The sequence below is a fragment of the Zingiber officinale genome, chromosome 6B (assembly GCF_018446385.1).
Source record: "Zingiber officinale cultivar Zhangliang chromosome 6B, Zo_v1.1, whole genome shotgun sequence".
Classification (NCBI taxonomy): domain Eukaryota; kingdom Viridiplantae; phylum Streptophyta; class Magnoliopsida; order Zingiberales; family Zingiberaceae; genus Zingiber; species Zingiber officinale.
Window position 1 is genome coordinate 85,383,195 of NC_055996.1, and position 16,906 is coordinate 85,400,100.

General features: G+C 39.1%; 1 protein-coding gene across 1 annotated transcript; it reads right to left on the reverse strand.

Moving 5' to 3' along the window:
• Positions 1 to 2,877: 2,877 nt before the first annotated feature.
• LOC121992925 (tubby-like F-box protein 10) lies at positions 2,878 to 6,303 on the reverse strand. Its single transcript, XM_042547568.1, has 5 exons — positions 5,860 to 6,303; positions 5,510 to 5,597; positions 4,418 to 4,547; positions 3,320 to 3,858; positions 2,878 to 3,188 (listed from the first exon to the last, which is right to left on the reverse strand). The coding sequence occupies exons 1-5, from the start codon at positions 6,193 to 6,195 to the stop codon at positions 3,172 to 3,174; spliced, it is 1,110 nt and encodes a 369-aa protein (XP_042403502.1). The 5' UTR covers positions 6,196 to 6,303; the 3' UTR covers positions 2,878 to 3,171.
• Positions 6,304 to 16,906: the final 10,603 nt, after the last annotated feature.

The window sequence follows — 16,906 nt, forward strand, 5'->3', positions numbered from 1 at the left end:
GGAGCAAGGCCCCGCTCGGCGACCTCCTTATTCTTCACCGCCTCAATCTGAGCGGCTTTCAGCTTGAGCTTTTCGGTTGCCTTGGCGCGCCACATGACTTCAGCTGCAGAAGCAAAAAATAAATCAGTTAGAACAAAACAAATGGGAAGATAAGGGAACTTACTTATGCTGCAGGGCAGATCGGCCGGGGTAGAGGACAAGCCGAATATGTACATTACTCCCGGGAGAAGTAGCTTGTCGATGTGATATCATTGGCCGACCAGCCGTTCGGCTGCATGAAGATAGGCCGCGTCGCCTCTAAATTTGCCGAGCTCCGGTGGCGCCGGCATCGCTGTCTGCCACTTGGTACGAAAAGTTGGCCGCTCGGGAAAACATATATAAAAAAAATGCTCCTTCCAGTGTTTGTTGGAGCTCGGCATGTTATCGAAGAGGACGAAACCTATCCTAGACTGGAAAATAAAGGTGCCCCACTCGGCTTGCTTGGGATAAAAAAAGTAATGGAAAATCTTAGGGTCGAGGGGGATGCCGTTCAGTTTAAAGAGAACTATCACCCTGCTCAGCAGCCTAATGGAGTTGGGAACTATCTGGCCGAGCGGGATGCGGAAGTAATTGCAGACTTGCAAGATGAACTTGTGGGGTGGAAAGCGTAGCCCGGCCAAAAATTGGTCTCGGAAAAAAAGAACTGTGCCGAGCGACGGTTCATGAGGCCGATCGGTCGGTGTGGCTAATACTAGTTGGTGGTCGGAAGGAAGGTCGTAAGTCCGAGCGAGACGCAATGCGTCTTCCTCATCAAAACGGCTCTCCATGGTCGTATACCATAGACCCGGAGCGCCGCCGGTCGACTGCGAGGTACTAGTCATGGTCAAAAGACAAGAATGCGGGACCAAAAGGGAAGGTTCAAGCGAGGAATGGAAGAAAACCGACTTAAGGAAACGATTAACAGAAGGAAGAAAGCGTTGGGAGCGAGAAAGAGGGTCTTACAAGTAAAGGAGATGATCGACGGGGACCTGGGGGTTGCCGGAGAGTTGGGGGGCAAGATCGCCGGAGAAGAAAACGAGCAGAGGGGTGCCGGAGGAGGATGAAGTAACAAGGCAGCGGAAACGAAGTCGGGGGCTTTATAACGCCGCCCGGGAGCAACCTCCGCCGTCCGATCCAGGTCGCCGATATCGAGGGTGTCATCTAGCCGTCCATTTCAAACGACGGCTGTCCCATCGGAAGTGACGCCACCACCATACGCTGACAAACGCACGATCGCCACGTGTCAGCAGGATACTGGCCGCATTTAATGAGCTCCCCTTACCGTGCGCAGAGCACGTGATGGGTAGCATGGGAGAGCATCAGACATGGATTCCAAGAGAACACAAAGGCACGGACAAGATATCGCCGAACGGAGGAGTATCCCTATGCCTGACCGAGCGGCCTGATGCAGTGATCATCGCTCGGTCAGATCGGCAGTCCAGTCAGTCGGACTTCGCCTCTTTCGACTAGACTCGAGGGGAAGGCAAGTGATCCGATGGTAAGAGCCCGGGACCTCCTAACGAGGGGTCAGCGCCACGTGGAGGTCAAAGGGCCAAGTGGTCCGCCGGAGAAGGGTGAGCCGACCGGACTTGGAAGAAAAGGATAAGACCGATCGGCCGACCAATGGACATTCGGTAGTAAAAGGTGCCCTGACCGGGTCGGGGCTCCGACGCTCTGTCGAAACAGTAGTTAAAAGCCGAGCGGAAGAACCAGGAGAAAATGACACTGCTAACAGTCCCTACATAGTGCCTACTGGAAATTTCCCCAGTGCATCAATGTCAACGGCAGGCCAGACGCGAGGTAAGTGCCGTCCGGCCGGACGCGAGGTGAGTGCCGTCCGGCTAGCGCGTAAAAGGAGGAGGGGCCGGTCGGTCGGACGCCCTGGATTATGAGCAGTAAAGAAGGGGGAACATCTTCTGATAGCCGTCAAGTCGTATGGCTAGGCCATACTCCTAGTCTGACAACGGGGTGTCCTGTTGTCCCATCAAAGGCGCGATGTGACTGTTGCAGTATGGCGTCAGGTAAGCTTTCTGACAGGTGCATACCGAGGTATGGGCAGCGGACACGTATTCGCCTCGGTGGACGTGCATTGGTTCTTTCACCGCTCTATATAAAGAGCCTCTTATTTCGCCGGAGGTACGCATTCCAGGAGCTTCGAAGCCACTTTTTCCACTTGCTTACCTGACTTGAGCGTCGGAGGGTGGCCGCCGGGAACCCCTTCCCGGCCCGACTTCTGTGCAGGATCGCCGGAGGTTCGTGCGACTAGACGGAGGCCCACGCCATCGACTAGGAGCGCGCCACGTGCCTAGCGTCCTTTGGTTCAGCGATTCGGACATGATCATTAGCATTAGAGAGTTATTCGCTTCAATTATCCACTGCAAACCATTATTAACGAAACGAGCGAGTTATTCACCCCTCCCTCCTAACAACATCAATCACCCAATAAAATATTTTATATCCATTAAAAATTAATCCTAAAAACTCTTGCAGGTGGGAGGACTCATATTTAGAGAAAGAACGTATCGGATTGCTAATTAATGGATATCCACTTGATAATAAACTATTGCAACTTGCAATAGTTTATCTGATTGTAGCAATTAGGCAATGCTTTAAATAAAAAGCTTTTTATTGAGAAAAAAAAATAAAAGGACATTATTTAAGATATTGGCATACAAGAAGATATTATCTGCTATTAAAAATTGTTTTGAGATAAAAGTTTAATATGCAACATAGCATACGGAAAAGTAATTAAATCCACTATTTGATATTTTATTTTGCATTAATCCAACTAAGAAGTGCATTTGTCTTTCATATTAGGGTTATGGTTAACATGAAATTGATCTCCTCTAACAAAATATATAAAAGAAAGAAAGAAAAAAATCAACATAAAATTATTCAAGAACAAGTCCATCACAAACTAGAATTCATTGTGCATTATTCGTTACATTGCTAATTGCATAGAGACTTCTGTTGATGAGCCAATACATACTTAAACTCCACTGAAGCTTCAAAGTGTCCAACCACTGACTGATTTCTTCAATGTGGTTCAACCAATAAAAAGGGAGATAAAAATCATATGGTATAATGTACAAGTTGAACATTTGATTATCGACACAGTCGAAAACTAGTTGCACACATCAAACACCAGCACAGCTAACAAACACCGTTCCCTGCATGAAGAAAAATGCAAACAGTTTCTCATTCGAACAGGATGATGAACAAGAAAAAAAGTGACATGGAGTAGTAGATACAAATACAAGGTTTTTTAGGAAGGTTATTATTCATTAGCAAAGTTTTGTACCAAAGCTGGTGAGGCAGATTGCAAATGCCTGGAAGGCTGAGAGCGGTCGACGGTAGTCCATGGTGAACATGTCATCGTCGACCTTGCCGAACTGCAACAGCACTGTCTCATCCTCTCTAGCTCCCTGTGGTTGGGAAGCATCAGCAGTTGTCACCAGCTGGAAGTTCTTCACTGAGGCCACTGTGACACGGCCATGAAAGTTCAAGCACCAGCATTGCAGATGCTCATGCCACCGAGGAGATTTGTTCCTGAGAACTACAGGTGCACCGGTGCTATGTTGTGCCTTCTTTAGAAAACCTTCTTCTAAGCGATCTGGTGCCATGGGACACTGAAGAGTGCAGTGCATCCTTCTTGGCCCTCTTGACTTGAGAAGGTTGAACTTATAGGATACCTGTCCAATCTCAAAGTTACCAGAAGAGATCTGAGGGCTAATTCGTTTGCTAGCGAAACGGCGCATAATTCTGCCACTTGATGTTTTGGCATCATTAGATGGTGGTTGGCTGTCGTATACAGTGAAATTTGTACCCAAGAAGTCGGATCTGCAAATATATTTGAGACGTGTTCAGATATAAACAAAGCATACATAGGAGCTATAAGTCTCTGTGCACTTGCTTGCAGTGAAAAATGAAGTTGCTATAAATTCGGTTTAAGCTAAGAAGAAGAAACTTTGGAATAATAAACCTTGTTCCACTGTCGTCTACATAAAAGTTTCACTTTTAATTTTGTTCTAACAATAAAACAAGTACACTATTTTTCCAGATAAGTTCTTGAAGCATCATCAAAAAGGAAGAAATATGTTTGTTCGTCCACAACTTTTAACTAGTTTCAAAATACACAGACAAACAAGAACCATAATAATAGTCTGTATTCAATTGCAAAATGAAATTCCACATCCTGTTTGAGCATTTTAATAGTTAATTGATGTTCATATTTTATTGTGCCATGACCTTCATATCACACGTGCCTGTAGATTGCAGGTTAAGAAGTTATGAATGCAAACAGGGAATTTGGTTCAAATTTAAAACTTCATAACAATAATAACAGATGGTAAGTGATGCAAGTGAAAGAAGCACAAAACACATCAGAAAAGAAACACACCTCAATTTTCCCAGGTATGCATTACATCCTACGGACAGGTTATCAGCATCAAGAGAGATAATATATTCAGTGTGAGAACCATGCCTAAATCTACGTGCTGCCATAAGGAACTTTCCTTCATCCATAAATGCTGCAACAATAACAAAAAGATCATAATAGATGAAAGAGGGGGAAAGAAAACAAGCAAACAAATATCTTGAGATAAAGTAACAAAAGATGCCTTCATATTGTTACTAGTAAAATTATTATTATTATTTTTTAAAAAATCACTATTTGAACAATTAAGTGAGGCCTTGTTAAATTTCAAGGTGGATGTGTGTTCAAAGACTTACCAATAGATTTCATGGTAGATGTATGTTCAAAGACGTTATTAGATGGGGGGAAATAACAAAATAAAAGTTGGTCAAAAAGGTAGGTGTATATTCAAATATTAACCAAGAAATTTCATGGTTAGAAATAATTGATTAAAGCAGGATATGTCAGACACACAGGAAAACTAAACTCCATTACACATAATAAGCTACGTGTAATAATCATATATATAGCTCAAACATAAAATATAACATAGCTGATCTCAAATTATTAAGATATGTAACTTCTTGTTGTTATCTCATGGTGGCAAAAGGCGAATACGCTCGCCTCCAGTGCCCCCGCCAACCCGTCCCAGACCAACACGGAGGTGGTAAATCACGGACGGTTACTAGCCTTTGGAATAGTGACTAGCACATAAGGGAGGTATTTACCTCGGCTTTGCCGAGATTCGAACCTGACAGCTAATTGGAAAGCATCAATAAACATACATTGAACAGTATGTTGATAAAATTCATAGCGTATACTGCCACAACCCCTTCAAATGGTGATGCAGGATCCAAAGGCTGTCAACCACATTGCTACCAACTACCAAATAAAATGATGATTCACAAGATGATAGGTGCTGGTACACCTTGTAGAGAAGACTTATGAATCACATTTTAAACCAGTTGGGGCGTACTAATACCAATCAAGTAAATCAAGAATCATACATGCAAGCAACACAATCCTAAAAGAGCATCATCAAGCAGAGTGGCCTTATTCTTCCTATTATTAACTTACTTTGCGTCAGACCCAAATACAGATAGAAGGTTGAGTTCTTCTTGTGTCTCTTAATAAAGCACTGAATCGGAGCATCTGCCGGCCCTGGCTGTAATTCCAGACACTAAATTAGCCGGATATTCACATTGCATACACAGTTGACCAGAAAAACTAAGACATATAGCAGAGGAAAAAGAAGAAAGTCAATCGACAGACTACATTCTCTACCGCATAAAATTAATCAAAATCTCAGTCTCATAGGCGAAAAAACAAATTTTTATGAGCCTCTCGCAAGAGATCCATCTCCATCAGTAGATTAGGGTCCAAGGGGTTGAACGAAATCCGAAATCCATCGCAGCGAAGATAGTTACCTCCTTGAGGGAAGAGGGAAAGGTGATCTTTCCGGACTCAGGTAGAGGGCGAACGGTCCCGATCGTCACTTCCCTCCACCTCCGGCAGAGACAAGCACACGAAACCACATCCTTCCTGAACGGCCACCGGTCCCCGGTGGCCTCAACCCGCCGCACAATCTCTCCTATCAGCTCCGGAAGCATCCGCGCCCATCTATCCCCGTCTTCCTCCCCAGGCGACGCAGCCACCCCATCTACATCTGCCCCTTCGATCTCATTCGCCGTCCCCGCTGCCTCATCGCCGTTGAACTTGGACAACGATGCGACCCTCGATAGTAACGCCTTCCGCAGAGACATCGAACTCACCGCTCTATGCTACCTCGATCTCAGCGCCGCCTCCTCCTCCTCCCCCTTCCCTTCCTCGAAGGACAGACAGTTGGGCTTCGATTTTGCCCCAAACTTCGGTCTCGTGCATTTATGTAGTGGAGGGTGTGAATCTAATTATTTCTAATTTTAAGAGCATAATGAATACATTTTGAAAATGAAAGGGGAAGTGGCATATTTTGGTACTCGAGGGCAGAGAGGTCCATTGCGTACACCAACTTCCCATACCCAACAACCAGCCGCGGCCCAACGTTCGCCCGAGAAAGAGTTAGGTGCATGGTAGACGACTGAGTTAAATCGAACCTAAGACAATATATATATTTATTCTACTCCGGGCCGGCCTTTGGGATCTTATCCAACAGTTATTTGGGAATCCTTCCTTAAATAATGTGAACACGAATCTTATTAGATAAGCAGACCATTGGATTGATGACACGTGCAAAGTAGCAAAGAAGTTAGCAAAATGCTAGTCCTTTTTAGGGATTCTGTTATCTAAAATTGCTCTCATTTAATTAATATTATTATATAAAGTATTATCATATTAAAATATTTTTTAAAAATTTAATTACTTTAATATTATTATAGTACTTTTAACCAAAATTATAATAATTGTATCTAAAAAATTTATAAGTAATTTGATCAAATAATTTTATATTATATAAATTTTATCAACATCAATTTTATTAAAATTATTTTATATGAAAATAATTTTAATCAAAACTACTATCAATAAAAAGTACTTTTAAATAAACATATAATAAAATATTTTTTAGTTTTGACTAATTTTTTTTAATTTATTAAATATCAAAATTACTAAATATTATTAACTATAAAAATATCAGAAATTTAGCTAGATAAAAATATATATTAGTACAATGAATGAGAAGGATAAGGATTGGGCATTTCAATTTAAAGGAAATAAAAATGGAGAATTACGGAAATAATAAAAATACATTTTCAGCATTTATATAAAATACATTGTTTAGTCTTTTGATTGATTGTTGATGGGATGTGATGCGATCCCTCTTTATTTGAAACGTCAAATCACGTCGCTATTAGATGGACACATCCAACCTCGTATTACATACAACCACATACAAAAACCATTTATCGGAAAAATTAATTAATTAATTAATGACTTTGTTTCGGTGGGAAAAACTATTATTTTCTTTATTTATTTTGAATAAAAAAATTATATTTTATTTATAGCATCTCAGTGGCGAATACATTTATAGCATATTGGGCTGAGACCGGACTGGCCAAAATCTTTATAGAAAAATAATTATACTCCTTCTTCGTATTTTTTATAGTGTATTTGATTCAAATTATTATATATAATTTTGATTATATAATTACTTAATAATCATATAATTAAAATTATAAGAAATAAAATATAATTAAATGTTGGATTCAAATAAAATTTATTTATTTAAAAATTTTAAAGAATAATCTAAGTTAATATTTTACTATATTATCTTTAGTTAAAAAAATAATCATATATATCTTTTAAACTTTATGTTTTTTTTATTTTTTCTTTTTCATATTTTTCTATATTTTTATATATTTTTTTTCAGTTTTTTATTTTTTTAAAGTTTTTTAATTTTTAAAATTTTTTTATGCTTTTTTATTTTTACATTTTTTATATTTTTATGTTTTTTAATTTTTTTTATTTTATATATATATATATATATTACATTTTTATTATTTTTTATTTTTTACGTTTTTATTATTTTTCTATTTTTTATGTTTTTTTTATCTTTTCCCTCATTTTTTAATTTGTTTTACGTTTTTTTTTTTTAAATTATATTTTTTATTTTTTAAAAAAAAAATTAAAGCTTTTTTTTGTTTTTTATATTTTTATTTTTTTCCTTTACATTTTTCTTTTATTAGAGGGTATTTTGAGTAAAAAAATTTTGTTAACCCTGGAATCAAGACCTCAGTTTTCCAAGATTTTCTAATTCCGGGTTGCATGCTCCTTTTGCTGACATGTCGAACATGAAACATTACTCGAAAATTATCGATTACCTAAACCAAACAGGGTTTTCGTTGATAACCTTAGATGGATAACCAAGGTTATCAAGAATAACCAACGTTATCAAGGATAACCCCCAATCAAACGCACCCTCATAGTTAACGGCGGAGCCCATCTGAGTGATCTGGCCATGAGTATCAACACCAATGTCGACACCGACACCCAAGCTAGTTTCTGTCACGCCCCCAAAGGAGTCTCTGCTAGACAAAAATCCGGCAACATCTCCCTTGTACGGATGACAATATGAAGCATCACTACAAACAAAATATACATCGGCTGGAATATTTATATACACAACCACGCAGTTATAATAACAGCTCACACGGCTGGAATGAAACAATCACAACCACGCAGTTATATATAAAACAGCCCACACGGCTGTACTAAAAACCAACACAGCGGAAAAACGGAAACGGAAATCCCAATACAACACATTCAACACACTGCTAGCCGGCTAGGCTTTATACAACAACCACAACAACAAATACAACAACCCACCAAATACAACAAATACAAATAAAACATATACAAAACTAAAAACGACCTTCGGATGTGACGTAGGACCCGGCAGACAGGATACTCCGAGCGACACCAGCCATCTACAGGCTACCTGAAAACATAAATGTATACATGCGGTGGTGAGTATAGGTAACTCAGCGGGTAATAGAAAAGACAGTGCACGGTCTACAAATAAAACATGGAGATCAAAAGTATACAGTCTCAGTAGGGAATAAGAACATGATCATACTATCATAATCAATGCATCTGAACATACCTGACATAATAACCTGACATAAACTATACAAACCACAACTAACATAATGACAGATACATACCCAATCTGGAATCGACACATGGTACAATGATCAGTAAACTCACTCGATCTGCAACAGATATACCCGTGACACCTGTGCAATATAAATACGACTGCATATACATGTAAAATAAATGACATGTATGCAGTATGGCAACCAAATGCAACAATCATATCTCAAACAAGTGCAACAACGACAATCACATGCAACTAGTATCTACTAGGCATGTATGCAAATGCAGATGCACCGCGCATCAAATGCAAGAATAATAACTGCGTATGCATGCTCCATGGTCACCCCCGCCACCTCTCCAGACACCACGACCCCTGTATGGCCGAGAGGCTTGGGTCTGTGACGACTGTACTATCCTCCAGCCCACTATATAGTGGTCGAGGCGGACAGTCCACTAGTAACTATCTAGCTACATAGTATCAGGGTCCCTGACTGCTCACAACGCCGGATCTCACTAAACCTCGTGACCGGGTGGCACGACAGGACTAGCAACAACTGCTCCAACTACCACTACCCATGAGTGGCCGAGTGTGCGGTGCTAAACCAAACCAACTGATGACTCTCTCAACCACAAGGGAGACAACGGTGATCAGATGCAATGAATGATGAACATGATATATATATATATAATCATCATCCATGCAACAACCCCAAACCTCAAAAATACCTCCAACAAGAGTGTAATCGTCATGATACCTCCACGTATCCCATCAAACATATGTAGACACTACACATATATAATCAACCAAAATCATCTAATAATCCCACCAGACACACGGACACAAAAACATAAGTACAATCAACATGTATCCTCCAATAAAAACACAACAGACATGTGTATATACTCCAAACATACAATCAACACCACTCCTCCAAAAGTACATGACAAATACGTGTGTACATACAACATGCAAATGCACGGTTAACAAGATGACTCCTATAACACATCCCCACCTATGTACAGTCAATATCATATACCCAATCAGCATGGTAATACCAACAACCCGACAATCCCTATAAGACACACTCTACACGTGTAGTCACAACAGAGTAGATATCAAAAGTGAAGACCGTATATGAATTAAATAGATCATCACAAGGGTCAAGCATAAGTATCATGCAGGAAAAACAGCAACCGATCATGATATAAGATAAAGCAGCCTAAACCATCACATAATAGCCATGCACTAAGATCAAGAAAAACTACGTAGAGGCCAAGGAAGAAATACCCGCCTTAAACGTAGATCGTGCAGAATACAACCCCCACATCGAGACGCTCGCCTCGAATCACCGTCCTGCAAATCCCATGATATATATATAGTTTAGCTAATCACATAATCAGCAACTAACCAAACCCTAAACCTAATCCTACGTCGATTAGGTAACCCTGTTTAATTCCACCTAAAGATCCAACTAGATAATGAGTTCATTCTTAATACACCAATAAATTCCTCAATTCTCACCAATCAAGCCTATCATAAATCCTTCAATTTTTCCACTCATTATCTACAATCCATTAATCAATCCAAAATAACTTGATTTATTCCCACAATCCATTAAACCATCTACTAGACATTATGAATCAATCCTACAATATTCATCCACCCAAAATAATCCATCATTCAATCCATGACTTAGCACAACTAACTACACAGATTACAACTTAAATGAAATATGATAATATGATCATCTTAACTCGGTATCATCATCAACAATCAACCACTACATCACCGAAAGGCAAACCAACCTCCAAACACATAATAAATCTATACTCTGCCCACAATTAACACCTCCAATTCCATAATGAAACCAATCCAATGCGACTAAACTACCATGAATTTATTTCACACAAAGAAGAAAGCTAGTGGTAGACACTTACCTTGAGGCATAGCCACCAATCAAGAGCTCACAACCCCTACTCCCACTGTCCAAAATCTACAAAAATGCCTACACACCACTTGCTTCCAAAATCAATCCCCAACCTAGCTATAGAGCAATTAGTTTGCTAAAACCCCAAAATACATAGTCTTACTCACCTTAAACAGGCCTCCACCTCTACACCGGAACCTTAACAGTTGTAAGAATTGAAGAAGATGAAGCTCTGCTTAGGGGAGGTCCATCACTAGGTTGATCCGAAGCTTCCCCTAACCCAAAACAGAATGATATCAACATTAGAACCCATAGAAACTGAAACCTTGAATCCACAAGATTCGCCCGACGAAACTTTACCTCAATCGATCACCTACCGCTGGTGTGGCACAATCCCCCTCATCTAACGATGATCCAGTTTGCCCTCCAGCGAGCAGATCGAAGAGGAGAAGAGAAAGGGCTCGATCGGCCGGAAAAGATACGAATCAACCTCTTCACGCCGTGCCCTAGATGCCAAACCGCCGCCCATCACGCACAAGGAACCGACGAGGAAGAGATTGGTCAGCACCTTCAAGATTCCGGTGAGGTCCTCAGGCGGCGCTGTGAGGCCGAGACTGTCGGGGAAACCGTCGGCGTCGGGGTCGCCCGTGCGCGTGAGAGAAATCGAGATAGAGGGAGAGATCGGCCAGAGGAAGGAGAGGCTCCACACCTTGAGAGGGAGAGGGATGAGGGAGGCTCGGCCGAGGTTACACCGGCGGGCGGTGGCGTGCTCGGCGTCGCTGGGAAGAAATCGCCGGAGAGGGCAGTGCGTGAGGGAGAAGAGGAGAAAGGCTCGGGGTTGAGGAGAATGAGTCGGAAATTAGGGATTATAAACTTAGGTTTAGGTAATTAAAACCTAAGTTAATTCCTCAATCAAATCCCACTTTAATTGGGTATTCCAAACCGGCTTTATCCGCGCCCGCTGTTCGATCCCCTCAAAACCCTCCGTACGAGCTCCGGAAATTTCCCAGAAAATTTCTAAAAATTCCTGAAAAATCCAATAAGATTTTTCGTCCAATAACATTTATTATTTAATTTTACGGTATCTTACAGTTTCTCTTTCTCTTTTATTTTTCTCTTTTTTTATAGTAAATTTATCTTTTTCCCTTCTATGTCGGTTCTAAAATTTTAAGGGCCAATAAAAAAAAAATCCTTTAATTCAATTAATAAAATTTCATCTAAACTGAAGTGTTTAAACACATGAACTACTATATAGTATTGGTGGGTGAGAGCGACGACATGATGATATGATAACTGTAGTACTGGACGATGGCTATATAGTGTGGACGAAGAGTTTGAGGGTGAGCAAAAATAAATTTCGAAAGATTACGATTTAGATAAATAGATATAAGAAAAGATTCGTGAAGACTCTCATGAATATTTTTCTCTTTTTTATAGGCATTTTTATAAACAAAAAAAATATTATAATATTTTAAAATTTATAATTAGATTTTTTATTTTTTATATTCCTTTACTTAAAAAAATATATATACAAAAAATTGTTTTTTTAAAAAAAAAGGGCCTCATTGGATGTGGGCCCTATGCGTCAACCCCATCTTGACAACCCCAGGTCGACTTTATTCTTTTCTTATCCTGTTGAGAATTCGGACTATAATTCGGATAGGATTGTACCTGGTTCAGCCCTTACTCATAGTCCATGTAAAGATTATATGAAATAGAATAAATTATGAAGTAAATTTATAGTTGGTTGTCAAAATAATTAGGAATGGAGAAATTTTTTTCATACAAGAAAATATACCCGTCGGAATTGTTATTTTATCCCATTATAATAACTCTATCGTCCTCTAATTAATATGTCATCTATCCACGCCGGTCACACTTGGCCCAAATCTAATGCTTCAGTGTCATAATCGATCTTCCTTGATTTTTCAAAAATTTATCTCTATTATTTTTTTATTGTAGTATTTTATTACTATATAAAAGCTGTTTATATAAATTTAAATTTATATCAGCATGATTATTTTTTATTCTGCAAAATTACAAAATTTATTTACTAATTGTAAAATTCTGTGGTTGCAAATATTTTTCTATTATTTGTACGGAATTTATTTATATTTTGTGGACATGATTAGTTTTCTAGAAATTTAAAATTAAATATATCAATATAAAAGTGGTTATGCTTTATTCTATAAAAAATTATTACTGTTAATATAATATATATAATATGTTAAATTGATATTTAAATATATTGATATAATCAAAAGAATTAGACAAACACATATGATCAGATTCCATCCAAAATTAATTGATGGACCTAAAAAATCTTGAAATGACATAGAATCGGATCATATGTGTTCGTCTAGTTCTACTAATTATATACATGTTCTTAAACATCAATTTGACATATTATGTAACTATATTGAGAGTAGTGTTTTTTTATATGAATGTGTGAAAATTTTAATTCGTCATAAAAAAAAATACTGCTCTCAATATATTGAATCAAATTATTATTTAAGAACATTATATAATAATTAGATGAACAAATAGAACCTGACTTTATGTCATTTCGAGACATCTAGGTTCATCATTAGATTTTGATCGATTTTAAGACCTAGAGAGACCAGAATATCATAAAATTAAATCTATGTGTTCATTTAGTTCTCTGTATTATATTCATACCTTTATATATTAATTTGTCTCAAATATTAAAAGTAATGATTTTTAACATAAATCAAAATTTTGAAGCACATTTGTGTTAAAAAATATTGTTCTCAATATAGTTTGTCAAATTAATATTTGAGAATATAAATATATAAGTACCTCGAATTGATTTTAGTGCGATCAACCAAGTTAAGTTAGACTCTGCATATTTGATATCTTGTGTCTAAGTATGCAGGAACTTAGAAACACATGAAGTCGAGCAAAAGATGCAACGAGCGAGAAGGATGACACGAGAAGTGAGTCGACCGACTCGATACATCCAAGGGGCGAAGAGCTGCGAAAGAGTACACAGGCAAATGAGAAAGACGTGCATGGCGCTTCTAAGGGGCGAAAAGCCGGGAAGGAAGTTTGCTAGAGGAGAAGGTTGGAGTTGGGTTCGGGTAAGCTCATCTCTAGATGACCGACCCAAGTGATTGGAGTAGCAATCGGACAAGTCAACACAAAGTTGACTTGTCCAGGCGCCCGAATTAGCTTGGGCCAACAGAGACGCCCTTTCGGAGACGTTGCAATGGGAATAGAATTTGGATCCACATCAGTAACATTCCTAGCACCCGAGCATGGATAAGAGACTTATCATGAAACCGTTGTGGAGCCATTACGGAGCGAATAAGGTGCCATAGTGGAGGCGTCCGGACATGGTCCAGGTGCACGGAACCCGCCACATCATCAAAGACTATATTTCGACCAGTGAGCTATAAATATAACGCTGCTCCTCTTCATTCAACAAAACACTAGTTTACGAACACAATACTTTCATTTCCAAATTCATTCTTTGTTTTTGTTCAAACGTTAACGTCTATAAGAGGCAACTCCACTTTTATCAAAGGAGATCTTCTAGTTGAGCTTTCACTACCTTGAATTAGCAACCTCTCCTGTTACAAATCAAGTAAATTCTTTAGTGCCTCTACTTTTTAATTAATGTTTATGTTTTAGTGTTTAAAGTAACGTGTGCTCCTTGTTAAGTTTCAAAAGCGAGAGAAGTGCTAACTTTTTTTTTTAAAGCTATTCACCCCTCTAGCCGACCTCACCGGGACCTACAATTGATATAAGAGTGAGGACCCTTCAGAAGAACTAACCACCGTCTAAAGCATAAATCGCCGGAGTGAGCATTCATCCATCAAAGTTCAAGGGAGGCATCGTGATCTAGAAAAAGAAAATAGATATATTCTTTAAAACAGAATTTGATATATTACCTACAATTAAATATGATTTTGTAGCACCTAGAGATCAGCAAAAAGTAAAAAAAGAGGAACAATTTTAGAGTAAGAATGAGCAAGCCGACTCTATGGAAAATCGTAAAGCAGAGTTCCATCTACTAAATATTCTATCACCACAAGAAGTCAACCGGATCGGCACTTATAACTCCGCTAAGGAACTCTAGGAGAAATTTCTGGAGTTATACAAAGGGATATCGAAAGCTAAGCTAACAAGATGAGACTTGCTCAGAAATTAGTTGACAAACCTCCAGATGCAAGAAGCAGAAACAGTAGCTCAATTACATGGAAAAATCAAGAAGCTTATCACCAGATTGACAAACCTTGAAGGATATCATAAGGTAAGCTAGCAAGACGGGACTTGCTCAAAAATCAGCTAACAAACCTCCGGATGCAAGAAGAAGAAATCATAGCTCAATAGCACGGAAAGATCAAGGAGCTTATCACCGGACTGAGAAATCTCGAATCGGGACTTAATCCGATATGCTCTCAATGTCTTCCTTAGAATTCAACAGTGGACATCAATAGTAGATACCTACTATATACCAAAGAATTTAAAGGTAAGTAATATAGAAGAGTTATTTTCAACTTTAGAATTACATTAACCTAAATGTACAGGTGTGAGGAAAGAAAAGGAGCCAAGTCAGAATCTAGCGCTGAAAGCTAGAAAAAATGAACCGGAGCCTGACACATCGTTAGATGAAGACGAAGCAGCTTTCATGGTAAGAAAATAATCAAAGTATTTTAAAGATAAATAAATTTAACAAGTCACATGCCAAGAAGTTGTTGGGACCTTGGCGTCCGCTAGAGGGGGTGAATAGCATCTCACCCAAATCGTTCGCTTCCTATAATGTTAGTGCACAGCAGAATACAAAACAAATTAATAAATAGAAAGTTAAAATAAAACAAGAAGAATGAAGACAAGCAAACCACAATGACACGCTCATTTACATGGTTCAGAGATAAAACTCTTACTCCACGGTTGTCCGTAAGGTAGATGATCCCAATCCGTCGATAAATGATTCCTCGGAGAACATCCGGTTAGCTCGCGTAGCTGCTTGTGGGTGGAGAAACCTCATCACAACTCGCACAAGACCACACTAAACACTTGAGCACTTGGAGACTTCAATTAAGGTTAACCACCACTAATTTCATCAACCATGCCCAAGCACCCCGAGCTCTATTAAATAGAGCTCGGGAGGAAAACACAAAGATGTTTTCCCACCACCAATCGACTGGTAAAAACACCAGTCGACTGGTCCTAAGTGGAATTTGACCGTTACAGGTCAACGACTCGATACCAGTCGACTGTTATAGTAACTACTACAGTACTGCTACAGTAATTGCTACAGTAAAATCCTAAACCTTCGATTTTACCCTGAGTACAATCTCTCATGCACTCGTCCTTACCTGCACAACCTAAACCTAGCCTTCTAATCTCCTCCATCAGCCTTGCGTCCCTCGGATGTCTCCCCATCCTTCACGTCTTATCTTTTGGAGCTTCCATCAGTATTGTCATTGTTGTCGGGTTTTCCTTTGCCAATAGATCGTACCTCTAGGATTTCATCCATTGCCAAGTCACACTTGGACTTACGTTGCCAAAACTACATGCTTGGACTTACACCGCCAAGATTCACCCTTGGACTTTCCTCATTTTCCAAGATCATACTTGGACTTTCCTTATTGTACATGTATCCTGCATACTCATAATGCATATCAAATGTAACAATAAATCTAACTTAAACCTTTGCCCAAACATCAAAACCTAGGGTACCTAAATTGCTCCAACAAAAGTTTCATTCAAGAAAAAGAAAAGTTAGATGCTACAGTTGCGCTAAGAAAAAGGGCGCATCAAGAATGACTGCTCGAAGCTGAAAATAAAGGAGAAAAATAAAGAGTTAAGCAAATCGAAGCACAAGAATATGAAGGCAACGTGGGATGAGTCAACATCAGAGTTCGAACTAGAGGAGTATATCGAACTAACACTAATGGCGAGTCAACAAAAGGAGAGTATCGATGAA